Source organism: Alosa sapidissima, chromosome 2, assembly GCF_018492685.1.
Source record: "Alosa sapidissima isolate fAloSap1 chromosome 2, fAloSap1.pri, whole genome shotgun sequence".
NCBI lineage: Eukaryota > Metazoa > Chordata > Actinopteri > Clupeiformes > Clupeidae > Alosa > Alosa sapidissima.
In genome coordinates, this window is record NC_055958.1 from 20,106,512 (window position 1) to 20,121,279 (window position 14,768).

General features: G+C 45.3%; 1 protein-coding gene across 3 annotated transcripts in view; it reads left to right on the plus strand.

Annotated features, from left to right (window-relative positions):
* The window catches only part of LOC121698071 (receptor tyrosine-protein kinase erbB-4-like), a 226,116-nt gene that overhangs the window by 171,359 nt on the left and 39,989 nt on the right, over nt 1–14,768 (plus strand). For all 3 annotated transcript variants that reach the window (XM_042079809.1, XM_042079818.1, XM_042079827.1), the window contains exons 13-16: nt 431–563; nt 3,664–3,757; nt 7,599–7,753; nt 9,276–9,320. In XM_042079809.1, the coding sequence (XP_041935743.1) occupies nt 431–563; nt 3,664–3,757; nt 7,599–7,753; nt 9,276–9,320 (427 nt within the window). The remainder of the gene's footprint in view (nt 1–430; nt 564–3,663; nt 3,758–7,598; nt 7,754–9,275; nt 9,321–14,768) is intronic.

Consider the following 14,768-nt stretch of genomic DNA (forward strand, 5'->3'; position numbering starts at 1 on the left):
ACTTGCACAAGGATATCTCAAGGTGAAAGGGACCCAGCTTCAGCACAGATGGATTACATGCAATAACTCACATTTTTATGTCCAACCATGGGCAGCCTTTCGCTTTGATGTAAAGCCTATTAATAGATGTGTATCAGTTCTTTTGTTGTATGTGCTTTTGATTGCCATATTGTGACACATTTGCCAGTCATTTGATGTTGCGTATGCTGTATGTGTAGAAAAATACATGCAATTTACACCACAACTAATTATACTAGTCTAATGTGATGACAAGCAGATAGCTCAACATGTTATTGTAAGTGTAACAAAAACCAGGGCTGGTAATGTTGCACTTGTTATTACATAGACATAACACATGTTATTACATAGACATAAGTACATTATTAGACTGATCTGAAAGTTGCCCAACTCCTGTGTGTTTCCTTCGCAGCCAATAGGCGGATGGTGTGTGACCCGCTGTGCTCAGATGCTGGGTGCTGGGGCCCGGGGCCCAACCAGTGTCTGTCCTGCCGCTACTTCAGCAGAGGACACACCTGTGTGGAGTCCTGCAACCTCTACGGCGGGTGAGCTCATCTCCACTGCCATATGTATACACTACATAACAACAACAACTAGATTTTGGAAAAATATGTTTTGTGTTTTTTGTGTGTAGGTTTGCCTTGTATGCCTTAAAAATACAGAACATGTGACGTACATGAACCTTTTTGAATGTGTGTTCTATCTGGAGGGTTGTGTGTTTCATACAGTTGTTTATAAAATCAGAGCTGAGCAGGACAAACACAAACTTTGGCTTCCAAGAGCCAGAAAAAAAGACGGACAGAAAAGTTCAAAGTCATATGTTTTCTGGGTTAGCTTCAGTGTGATTTAGTTTGAGCTATACAGGTCTGAAATGTACCTCACTTCATCAAATAATAAATTTCATGGGGAGACATCAGGGGGTAGGTTGTTTTTTTGTGGGTTTTTTTTTTTGTCTCAGCTGTGGAATTTTGTGTGTGTGTGGCTGCATTGAGGAATTTAATGTGTAAGGTTGATTCAGATTCAGAGGCGACCTCCACCCTTCATTCACATTTCATTTAGCACTGGCCTCTGAAGCCAGGTGTGGTGATGCTCTCACAAGCAGTGTGCACAGAAACACAGCTTTGAAGTACAACTGCAGTGTAGAAGCCAAGGCAGTGCTAAATGTGAGCATAGAAAGAGTTGTATGTGTGTGTACGTGTGTGTGTGTGTGTGTGTGTGTGTGTGTGTGTGTGTGTGTGTGTGTGTGTGTGTGTGTGTGTGTGTGTGTCTGTGTACAAGTCCATTAACTATGCTGTTGTGTTGTTTGTCCTTGTTTATTTTCAGGCGATATTGATGAAGCCGGTGTGGAGCTTTGAGGAATTTGTAATGAATGTTTCAGATGTATTTCAGCTTTCAGATTGTTGTTATAGACAACCTACAGTAATGAGTCCTTCAACACAGTCATACAGTTCTCTCATATCAAATCGAGTGCAAAACTTCTAACGGAAGTTATTCACTGGATTACTAAGAGACAGTTCTTTTAATATTATTAAACATGAGGATCACCTGGAGAGAAGAAAGACTTCTCTCTATTCATAAATATTTAAGACTAATAACAGTAATCAAGATTACCACAGATTATTCCAGGATTCCCCTCAAGCTGTTGCTGTGTTCATCCTGATGTCCCCAAAGTCCCCCTGTGTGGCTGTGTTCCCTTGCAGAGTCTCAGGCTCCGCGCCCAAGCGGCTGGGCCAGTCCTTCCTAGTGGAGAAGCGGGAGGTGGGCCTGGAGAGGTATGGCGCTGGCCAGTCTCCCCGCGTCGCTGTCCGTGACAGAGCATGGCACCAAGGGCGTTCTGCCCAGTCACCCACCCCCCTCACCCCCCAGTGACTTTAAGCCAGAGTGTGTGTGTGTGTGTGTGTGTGTGTGTGTGTGTGTGTGTGTGTGTGTGTGTGTGTGTGTGTGCATGTGTGTGTGTGTGTGTATATGTATGTGTGTGTTCACTCGGAGCTATGTAGTGTTACCCTCACTGTGACTGAAAGGCATGCTAACCTGCTGACTACACAGTGCACTCATTCATACATATATGGAAGGGGCTGAAGAACACAGAGCTGGAGTTGAAAGCCCTTTAGAAAGGAAACTGTTCAGCTAGAAAGGTCACAGGAGGAGATCCCTTAGGGACATGGGATCAGTTTGAGCTCTCTGGTAAGGCATTTACAATGAGTCAGGTGTGGTCATAAGAATTGAATAGGGAGTCATCTACTCAAGGTACTAGTCTTAGTGATACTGTAAGGTATAATGTTTTGAATATTTTGAATTTGATTTATTTCAGTATTTTTCCTCTTGTGAGCCCAGTTGAAGTGCAGCTAAAACAAAGCCCAGCTGAGATATTAGGCAGCAATCCCCTACAGGCTGTCTGAAGTCTAAGCCTACATGCCCGGATTGAATAAACCCTTTAAACGATAACATAGCCCCACAAAGGCATCCCCCCGGGCCTCCCAGCATGCATTGTGCCGTCCAGATAAAGCATAATTAATTCTAATTTAATTTTTCTCTCCATTTGAGTCAGCTCCCTCTTTTATTGGGGGGTGAGGGGGGTACCGGCTCTCTTCATATGGCCCAGGCCTAATCTCCTCTGCAGAGCTCGTATAGATTCCTCCCCTAAACCTGGCGGTGGGATCCTCATGGGTCGGACCAGCATCAGTATCTAACGCCACGCACCACTACAAACGAATGTGCCCGGTTTGATAATCCCCTCTGCTGGATGGCTTAGCTGGGATCTCTGTTGCAGTGGATTTCTTCAAGCGGAGTTGTTGTGTGTGTCTGCCCCACGGATTTGGCTGATAAATAGGCAGGCTGATCACCTGTGAAGGGCAGCCGGTTTCACTCCTGGTCCATCTTAATTGTGTCTGCCGTGTGCTGTCAGGGGCCCGTGGAGGACTTCTTTAGGGCCCTGCGGCCGCTGGAGGAGGAACGCATCAAGGAGGGAATGTTTCCGTCTGGTCCCCAGTGGGCCTGCTACTGCTCAGTCACGGAATTTATACACAGCTATGGCTGTTGAACCAATGTGTGTGTGTGTGTGTGTGTGTGTGTGTGTGTGTGTGTGTGTGTGTGTGTGTGTGTGTGTGTGTGTGTGCGGATAAATGGGTCCATAGAGATACTTTGTATCTTGGTATCTCTATATGTACTTTTAAAGTTCCATTATCTTTTTAAGAGTCAGACCTAATGCTGATTGGGAATTCTAAGCTTTGGCTCACATCTGAGCCTCTAACAGCTTGGGAGGCATACACACAAAACCAACAGAATGAATCATCTGGCCACATCTGCTGCACAAGGCATTATATGATATGTCAATGATGAGAAAGAAATACATACGTCCTCTGGCCTCAGTAATCCATACAGACACACAAACAAGCTTTTTTCTGTGCTCACATTTAGCACTGCCTTGCCTTCTACACTGTAGGTTGTCTTGGAGTGGTATTGATTTGTTGTACAAATGTCTTTATGTACTATGAAAGCAATCCATTGTATCCACCAGTCTGCTGCATGCACCCTTTTTTACAAACGTACACAGCACATAGATTCAGATGTAAAATGTAAGCCTTCAGAAAACCATCTATATGCCTCACTTTCTCTTTCCTCACTGTGCCCATCTCTCTCTAACAGGGATGTGCGTGAGTTTGCTAATGGCTCGGTGTGTTTGGAGTGTGACCCTCAGTGTGAGATGTCCGAGGATGAGTCTCTGACCTGCACTGGACCGGTGAGTGCACACATTCCCTGGCTGGACCTGGGACCATGTGTTCTGTCTTTGTTAACACTGACTCACTGCAGAGCCGCTAGGCCATCATTTCCTAATCTTGGGGTCGCCTGACATTCAAATGGAGTCGGCTGAGATACTCGGTATCTTACAATTGAGTCAATTGAATTGACCAGTACATTACTGTACATAAAAATACATATATACATTAAATAAAAAAAAAGAATAGCCCCATAACATCTAAGTTAAGTAACTAATCAGATCCTTCATTACAATCTAGCTATGTAAAAATAATCTTAGACATTCCACATGAGATTATCATGGGTAATAACGCTGCTTTATCAAAGTTGCAAACAAAGTAGCAAAACAACCAGGCGAGTTAGTCAAACAAACAAATTAGCTTGCTATAGGACATTTGGGGAAAAAAACGCTCTCAACTGGATGTTACAGCAGAGATGAGATGCGCTCTCTCTCACAATATCTTGTTATTGAATGATTGTGGGTCGTCAGCATTTTGTGACATCAAAACAGGGTCACCTGCCAAAAAAGGTTGGGATCCCCTGCGCTAGGCCCAGGCCAGCAATACTGCTTATCCATCTATATCTCCTTCACTGTCACTTACGGTATGTGCTATTTATTTGTCGTAATGTGATTATGTAACATTAGTGTGGTTATCTATTTTTAATTTATGTTGCCTCATCAGAGCCTGTTTTCCAGTGCTCTATTGGTGCACACAGAAAATGCACAACAACAGTGTTTTTGTGTGAGCCTCTTGGCAGAGCATGCACCTCGATGTGGACAAGATCTTCGATTGGCCAGACACCAAGATTAATTGTATCCTCTGGTAGCGTGGACCTTTTGTTGCACAATTGATTTTGCTTCATGTTAATGTACAGGAAGAGTAGATTAGGTCGGCTAATTCTGTGGCCAGTTTACAAAGAGATCGCCGATTGAACGACCTGCGGACACAGACTGTCGGAGAGCTGCTGTTTGCCAATGTCCGTAACGCTGACTCAGAGGGCTGGTCCACAGGGCTGATTCTAATGCAGGGGGGTTGTGTGTGTTCTAGCATGGCCTAGTGTACATGCACATGTTTGTATTCAATGCAACTCTATTGTGTGTACAGTATGTGCACGTGTGTCCTGATGCACAGCCCTGTGTGTGAATGGCATGTGTGCGTACAGTATGGGGGTTTTCTCTATCTCATGTTAACAGTTCAAGAGTACTGTTTCCAGTTCTCAGTCAGACCTAAAGGGAAAGACTGGCCAATATCTCTCACTCCATCCTCACCTGTACATTTGGCTTCATGTATCATGTTACCACACATCCATAGAGATGGCATACATGAACTATGTATGAACCTCTGTCATTAAACACATTATTTCAGTCTCCACTCTCATGTGCAGTTAATGTATTTGCATTTTTGCATCGGTGTACAACATAAACTTTGGATACCCAGACTCGCCTGAAAGTGTAGACAGACAGATATTATTCTGCAGTAATTATCGCTGGATCCGGCGCAGGGCTGCATAAACTCAGCCCCTCGGACCAGGCAATGTAAACAGCCCAGGAGGCATGGCCGAGGGCCAGGGAATGTGTTCGTTTGTGTTGGGCTTGATTAGTTGGAGAGACGGGTGATGTTCTTGGCTTGGCTCGTGGCGTCCAGGAGCTGAGCCCAGCCGAGCTGCAGGCCAGTGTTGAGTGCAGAGGCGCATAGGTGAGCCAGACTCTTGTTAGCTCATTGCTCCGCTAACCGCTGCCTGATGGGTCGAGGCAGGTCCCCGCACTGGAAATGTTTGATGTATCAACTTAACCTCAGCTACAGCCAGAGCATACAGACAGGCATATTGTTACAGCTGCCCAAACTTGGAGTTCTGAGAAGCACCGAAGAAAATCCTTTGCAGGCACTCGAGTGACGGGAACTGAGCTGCTCCACAAACTTATCCCGTGATTTGTTCAAAACGCTGTTAAGACAACGCGCATATCAGTTTCCAATTACAAATACTCTTGTAAAGCAATTAAGCCCTCTTAAACTGCTGCTTGCCAAGCAGACAGATGATGAAATGAGTGATGGAATGAAGGGGGGGGGGGGGGGCTGAAATATGGCGGGTTAGAGCCTTGAACGGGGCCCAGGCTCTCTCTGCACCAGGTGTTTGGAGGGGAGGATCAATTTGGCCCAGATTGATTACTCTCTCTGGTGGGAGGAAGCCTGAGAGGGGCGCCCGCATGGTGGCGAGTTGAGGTACGCCGCGCTCGGAGAATGGCAACGCCATCCTCTGGTCTTGTGTCCAGCCCCGCCCAAATGCTGTCCGGATATGGGTCCCCCCCCCCCCCCTTCAGTCCAGATGGACCTTCGCTGAGAGCGCTAATTGATTAACGGGCCGTGCCACCAATGTGGACAGGAAATGGCACAGGTAGCAGTTTAGCGACTCATCCCTGTTGCCAGACATGCAAGGGTTTGTTAAGCATCTTAACGCCAGTCATTCTGACTGGAGAGTTTTTTGTTTTCTGTGTTTTGCTCAACCCTGAGATTGACAGAGAGTGAAAGAAGGAAAGAGGGAGGGAGAGAGAGTGAGAAAGAAAGAACACAAAATAAAAAAGAAGGAGAGATGGAGAATCTGAGTGCATGCTCTGTTCCATTTGTTGTCCTTTCCCGAGCCCTAAGGATTATTAAAAAGGAGAGACAATAAATGTCTCATAAACCCAACCAAAGACCTTGCACTATTCCAAATAAAAATCATTCTATGTGTAGAAAAAATGGTTCCAGCCCCTCAAAGTAATTGTAGTAGTTGAAGTCTATGGCCTTGCAGTGGAATGGCAATATCAATACATTTTCCTCAGTCCAGAGCCTTTGTGAAGTCCCGTTTGCATTCAGAATGCCCTCTCTCTGTTGTGTGAGCTGCTCCTCACATGGCCCTTACTGAGCGAGTGTTACAACTGGCTGTGCCAGACCTTGGACTCAGCTGTCCAATTTTACATCAGCCCACATATGACAGCCGCATTTGTACAGTCTAGTATTAAGAGGAAACTGGATTTCGTTTGGTGAGGTTCGCTATAAATATATTTAATTTTTTTCTGTGAATTGATGTTTGTTAAAATGGCATAGATAATATAAACATACAGGAAGATGATGAAGCGGTCCATTCATGTGTTTACTCCTCTTCTTTGACAATTGCCCCTGGGACATCAGAGGATGGGGCAATAAACTCCTTTTCTGTGCGTTGAAATCCCATTACGGTTTTATTGCAACCCCCAAGTCTTGAAACTGACAGGTATTCACCATGTTAAGACCAGACACAGTGTCCATATTAATGCATATATAGGCCCTAGAGAGGCACTTACATAATCAACTCTGCTATCATCAAATGTACAACCCAATGTCCTTTGACAGTGGCATTTGTTTTGCTGTGTCCTCCCTCCCCCATGATTGAGCAGATGTGTGTAGCTTATATAGTGTGAGCTGCTGTTTGTCAGGTCGGTTGATGAGGTGTCCGGAGAGGGAGCGCTTCTTATTGATATCCAGGCCAACGCTGTGTGCCTCCCACCCCCCCGCTCCAGCCTCGGCTGGCCATATTACTGCCATAAATCCCCACTCTGCTGATTGTTATGGTCATTGTGTGTGCTGTGAGAGATGGTTATTATCCCTGGCCCTGGTTGCAAGTGTTTTATGTGTGCCTCTCTCTCTCTCTTCTTTTATCTCTCCATTCTCTGTTTCTTTTGTTTCCCTTTCTTTCTCTCTCTCTCTCTTTCTTTCCCCCTCTCTCACTACACCTCTCTTTCTCTCTGATCCTCTTCTCTCCTTCTGCTTCCTCTCTCTCTCTCTCTCCCCCTCTCTCTCTCCCAGGGACCCGATCACTGTGTGAAATGCCGACACTTCAAAGACGGCCCCAACTGTGTGGAGAAATGCCCTGATGGAGTGCAGGGAGCCAACAGCTTCATCTTCAAATACGCCGAGGCCAACAACGAGTGCCACCCCTGCCACGCCAACTGCACTCAGGGGTGAGTGAGAGAGCGTGCCGTGCACGTGCTGCTTATGCGCATGATCACGATTGCATTGGATCATGTTCAGTAGTGGGAGTCGCTCATCGCTCAAAAAGTATTAAGACATTTTATATTGCATCTAGCTGTTTTGGATTTATGAAAGATTTAGATATTACTGTGCAGTGTTCCAACCACAATCTAAAAGCACTATGTAACATTGCACAGTTAGTTATGGGCCCTTGGGGGATTATGTAGGTTAGTAGTCAATGAGACAGGCTTATGTAGGTTAGTAGTCTATGAGACTAACCGATGGCCTTGCTGCAGGAGAAGTGGGAGGTGTAGGACTGTCTCGATCTGCTTGTCAGGCTCACGGTGGACTTTGATCAGTGGGAGAGGGAATCCATTACATAACAGTGCAGGAATGGAGGGAGGAGGAGGAGACTGAAGCCTGCCATGGGATGAATTTGGAACATGCTCCAGTGGCTGATGTAACTCTTACAGGCATAGCCTACTGGCATAGGGGTTAAATAGTGCCTCATTTCAAAGTCTTGTTCTCGTTCATGGAACGAGTCTCTGGCGCTGGCAAAACCGCAGATGTTGGCAACACTCATCCCAGTGGTGAAGCAGACAGCCAAGAGTGTCTAGAACATAATACAGACGGCAAACGAGAGACACGCAGAGACCTGAGGAACATCAGAACTCATTTACAGAACATAACAATCCACATGGAAAAAAACTCATGCGACCGCGAGTGGCTAAGAAATAAAATGAGAAAGGAAGCTCTGTCTGTTTCTCTCTGACTGTCTCTCTGTGAGGCAGGGATGTGTGAGGATAAAGCGTAGAGGAGATGGCTTCTGGCTCCAGCCATCCCAGAATCCCCTCAGAGACAGCCGGCTGCTTTAATGAGTGCCATACCTAATAGGGACCCCGTCTGCGCAGAGAGCTCCTGTGAGGTGAAGTTTCCAGAAGTGCTCCACTGAACTGCCTATTCTGCACAGTAGCAGTTTTGGCGTCTACAGTGTCTGCATTAGGAGTTTCACGACGACTGATTTTTACTTGTCGACTAACAGTTCATATTGGTTAATTAGTTGTTGACTAGTCGTTATGTACAGTTGTGGTGCTAACATTATTGCTAGTAGCAGCTGCTGGCAGCGTGTGTTTCATCTTTAGATGAGTATCTATAGCAGACTGTAATCTAGTTGTACTTAAGTACTGCTACACAACTTACATGTCATTGTGGAACAGGTCTCACTTTTGGTGAAGTACTTCCTTACATAGGAATGCATAGCTCATTTAGCCTTTAGCCATGTTGTACACAACTAGATGACAGCTTTCTAAAGCACCAGCTAGGGATTTTAACAGTCCACTAGTCGACTTGCTCACTAGTTGATGAAACCCTTAGTCCCTAACCCTAACCCTTAGTTAGTAGAGGAGCTTCATTTTAATAAACATACAAAGTTGTAAAATTAAATCATTATGTAAAGGATTAGGTGCTAATACATTATGTGCTGTTTTTAATAGTGTCTGTCTTTCCTTCAAGGTGTCTTGGACCCCGACTACAAGACTGCATTGGCATCATGGACAGGTAATGTGTGACACTCAAACTGAACTGTTTTATAAGAAACCTGCTATCGATTGAAGCAGCCCCATCCCCCTCAACCTCCTATTCTCACTTTTCCCACTGTCCTTCAAGCTGTGTTCTCAATGCACATACACATACACACACACACACACACACACACACCTGCGTTATTTAGTTTGGAGTGCCGGTTTTGTGTTGTTGGTGTCCATTCTTTAGGCCAGTCTGGTTTGCGGCTCGATGGAGTCTGGGCACATGGTCAGCAGTGGGGAGTCAGTGGGTTTAGAGCTGCTTTTGCTGCAGGCCACTCTGTTCCTCTTCACGGCTCCTGGCTACAAGGTTATGACTCACACAATGCCCGTGCGCCGAGACGAGACTCTCCACCAGCACAGCGCTCAGTTTCCTTTTCGTCATTCTGTCTCACTTCCATTTCTCTCTTTGCTCTATCTCACCATGCTAGTGACGCAAGCATGCACTCTCTCTCTCTCTCTCTCTCTCTCTCTCTCTCTCTCTCTCTCTCTCTCTCTCTCTCTCTCTCTCTTCTCTCTCTCTCTCTCTCTCTCTCTCTCTCTCTCTCTCTCTCTCTCTCTCTCTTTCTCTCTGTCTCTTTCTCTCTCCTGCTCTGAACTGGCAACAATTAACGAGTCCAAATTTGAGCAATTATTGTGCACATCAAAGCAAATATTATATCAAATGTGATTGCATCGAACCAAAGATCACTCGTCATGATCACAGCTGCAGATCTCTCTCTCTCTCTCTTCCTCTTTCTCTCTCTCTCTCTCTTTCTCTCTCCCTCTCTCTCTCTCTCTCTCTCATATAGTGGACTGCTGCTCCAGCAGCTCCACTCAGACCCTTGTGTTCTCAGTGGGGAGGAGGAGGGGGAGGGGGGGGGGGGGGGGGGGGGCATCAGTGTAGCCCCAAGCAGCTTGTGCCATAATGAAGACCTGATCATGAGGAACGCAGCCCATCATTTTGAGCCATGGCTGTTTTTGAGCCCATAGAGCAGGAAAAGGCCTGGCGGGAGAAAGGGCTGCAGAGAGAGAGAGAGAGAGAGAGAGAGAAGGAAGATGGGGTAAAAGATAGCAGGGAGAGGAAGACAGAGAGAGAAAAAGAAAGAGAGAGGATGAGACAGAAGGCAAGAGGGCCCAGTCTTATGTGATTAATGGCTAGCTGTTAGGCCTGTGTGGGTGTGTGTGTGTGTGTGTGTGTGTGTGTACACACGCATGCGTGTCTGTATGTGTGTGCAGTGTGCATTTGTGTGTGTGTGTGTGTGTGTCGTTGTGTCGTGTGCGCTCCTCTTGATAAATTGATAGTATTTTGCCTTTGTTCTCCGAGGGGGATAGGAACAAAATGTCACTAACTGCCCTGAGGAAATGGATTTGCAATTTTGAATCCTCCCTTGTATTAGCTGTATGGATTGGACTGGGTGGAGGAAGGACAATGATGATGATGAGAGAACATATTGAAACATGCATGTGGCAGCGGGACACTGGCCCTGAATAACAGCATCTAATATGAGCAGAAGGAGATGAAAACATATGGAAATATACAAAACACTGCCACTGAAAAGTCAACATGATTACAGAGAGCAGGTCTCACCTTTGCAGGACCAAACAGGACCTCTGTTGAGTGGTGTGTGGGCAGGGTCAGGTCAGCAAATGCAGAATAGTTAGTCATGTTTTTATGAGTCCCCTCTCCTCTCCTTCCTCTCCTCTGTAGACATAGCGTAGTGTTTGAATCCAGCTGACTGTTCATGTTGACCTCAGTCCAGCAGATGCCATGCTTACGTACATACTGTACATGCATGTCATTTCCCACCCTTGTTAACAGGTAAACATGAGCAGATGCACGTGTGTAGTCCATAATATGGCCCATTTGGCTCGCTGCCGGTCACTGGGTTGAGTCAGGGTCAGACTGCTCTCACTATAACGGAGTGGTTTGATGTGCTCTCACAGCAGAAACACACCAGGCTCCAGCAGACATAATGCCACATGCTGCCTAAGGAAAGGGCTGTGGGCAGTAATAGTGCCTTATTTATAGTTTCCTGTAAAGGCGCTGCAGAAAAAAAGTCTCTCCATTGATCAGTGCTGGACATTAGTGTGTCTGGGCCCAGTAACAGATGGACGGCAGAGATAAGACGGGCGGCGATGAGAATGAACACAGCACAAGGGAAAAGCCCCTCTCCACAGATGAAAGTGACAGGCCTAGACAATGATCCAGGTGCCTCGCACAGCCACTCTCATGCCGATAGCTGGGCCCGTAACAAACGTCTCTATCAGATGACATCAGATCAAATGGGCCACTCTGTGCTCAGTGACAGGAAAGAACAAGCAGGAGGGCACACTGACACACAGTCCCAGAGCCACTTAGAGCGCGCTGGACAGAACTACACTCAATATGTCACAAACAACATCTATGGTATTTAGTTTTCCCATTAGGTTTGAGTCGACATTTACATGTCTTCGCTGTGTAATCATAAATTACACTTTAGCTGTGAAATTTAACCACCTTTATTTAGTATAGAAAATGGTCTATTACCATTAAAAACATTGTGCTCTACCTACACATTAAAAATATGTTTATGGGTATTCAAAGCATACAAGAGAACAAATAGGTAGCCTATATTTCTATATACTTGACCAAGTCAGACAAGAGGAACCAGCTGCATCAATATGAAAATAACAGATGATAGAAAGACACTGGTCTTTTTTACAAAACTGTTTCCCCACTTCAAATCCAGTGCTGCTGATGCAGAGGATGGAGATGGCTGAGTGAAAGTGTGGATTGGCTCAGTGGAAGTGTGGATTGATTCTTTGATGCCCGTGCCCCCCCCCCCCCCCCCCCCCCCCCCGGGTGTGTTGCTGTGCTGTGGGAGTCCTGCTCTGCCTTGGCCTCTCTGGTCTGCAGCCACACTGACCTCCGCCACACCTGGGTCAGCAAGTCAAGTGAAGAGCAGTTGGTAGCATTCACATCAAAAGGACCCCTGTTGGCCGGGTACATTTTTCTGTTGGAGCAAAATGTGACCTGCCACTTGTGCCATTCTGTAGAGCTGGCTCCTATTGACTACAGACAGTTATGTGGGACTGAGGTTGGACCACACCAAGGCTTTGAACAAAATCATGGATCAAAAACGAAACCAGAAACTTTATGATTTTTTTATGTTCCGGAACAGAAACGTTTTTTTTTAAATAGTGGTAACCGGTTAATACCGGTTCTTTTTGTGTTCCTGGTAAGGTTTGTGTCTTCAATGAAATGGTGAGGGTCACCTCCTGTCATTCAATGAATGCATGGAGAGTGCAGACAGACAGAGCTTGCCACTAGCAGGCAATCAAAAGGCCTATTAAGTCTCCAAATCTCAATGATTTCATTTCACCTGTTTTCTCTTTTTACTACGCCGTGACGAACATTGTTGAAAAAAACTAGCATTAACCTTAAGGCTACAGCTTTAATTTATTTGGAAAAACGTAATAGTCCTCATTTTGGCATTTAGACATCGGGAAGTTATCCAAGAATCCAATATTACAGTACCCACCAAAAATATACTGTATATGACAGCATTTTTTGTTTGACCAGGAAATTATTCAGGCTAAAGGCTATAGGAAGACACTGGTGCAGCTTGTATAAAGCAGAGGCCTAGTGTTTTATTATGCTTGCTGAAGGATAGAGAAAAGACAATATTGTGACTATTAATAGCCAGTTTGAAAGCATACATATTTTTTTTCAGCTGACATAGAACGTTATTAACCGGTTCAGGAACAATATTATTTTGTTCTAACCGGTTCGGAAACATCAATTTCAATTTTAGGGTGGGAACCAAAACCGGAAACATTAAAATACTGTTCAGAACGAACCAATTGGCAAAAAAATATGGTTCAATTCATAAGGACATTATTACATGTCATTCTCATTCATCATATCACTGAGTCTAAAGTTCATGATAAATACCATGGCAGTGGCCCTCATGTGACTTTGCGGAAGATATGATGACAAAGTTAGACACAGTCATTGTGTCTAGGTTGTCAAGGGAGAACTAATGAATGAATTACTTTAGTTCAGTAATGTAGTTGTAAAACTACAAACACATTTGTTGATTGGTTATTCCTTTTCCTGCCAATATACCAATTTCATGGTCATCCCACAACTAGGTCTGTAGGTGATATATAATGAACCTGTCTGGAATACACAGTGTGTGTCTCTCTCTCTCTGTCTCTGTGTGTATGTGTATGTGTGTGTGTGTGAGAAAGAGCGAGGGAGACAGAGAGAGATTGTGTGAAAAAGAGACTACAGTATGTATGTTATGTGACAAATCATACTGTATCTGTTCATGGAGGTGCATGCTAGAAGGCACACACACACACACACACACACACACACACACACACACACACACACACACACACACACACACACACACACACACACCAGCCTCCTGTGGGGGTTTCCAGTCTGAGTGATGCCCCACCTCCTCTCCCGTGCTCTTGTTTCCTCTCCACTGAGCTGAGGGAGGGGGCAGGAGTGGAGATGGGCCTCCTGAGGTGGACCGGCTGGACGAGCCGTGCTGCTGATACACTGCAGAGAACAGACAGAAAGGTCAAAGGTCACCGCCCTCTCAAGCTCTCTGATGCTGGGTGGTTTGATGAAACACACCAGAGGTGTTGAGCACAAACAGCGCTGGGCCAGTTGCCAGTTATTCTAAGTGCCTCTCGTGACATTTGCGCTACATTGTTTTGCGTTTATGTTTTATGTCCAGTGTTTGGATGTATGGGAGCTTGGCATGCTGTGCATGTATTACTGCCCTTTTCACCACCCAGCCAATACAGTATGGATGTTTTTGTATATGTCTGGGTGTTACAACTCAACCCACAAATACACTATACATAATACACACACCCACACACACACTCATTTTCACCCACTCACACATATTGATGCACATAAACAGAGCACTTCTCAATGATTTATTTTTATGTTCGAAAGCAAGCAACCGATCATTTTTTTCCATAATGAATGCATCCAACTCATATGCATACTAGATACACTCTCGCAAATACACTCACACAGTATGCAAGGACGCATAGATAGGAAAGATTGAACATTTAAATGTTTCATCGCTCTGTTTACTGGTTGGTTCATAATGTACAGTGGATGTGGAGCCACTTCATCTTACAGACCGCGGTTAAAAAGGTCATAAAAAGTCATTACCCACAGACGGCTTCTCTTGGCAGACCACACTACTGTACCTCTGGTTCCTCAGGTGGCTCTGCAGACGCAAAAGGCTTTATATAACCAGCAGCCATGTGAACACCTCTATACTACATTCCCATATTAAAGGGCCACGGAGGGCATACCATATGAAAGCACCTAAGACACATTTTTTATGCAGAGTTTGCTGGGGGCGGGAGAGTGCTGCTCCACTTTCTATTATGCATTTTGTTGCCGACTCGTCTTAGTGTC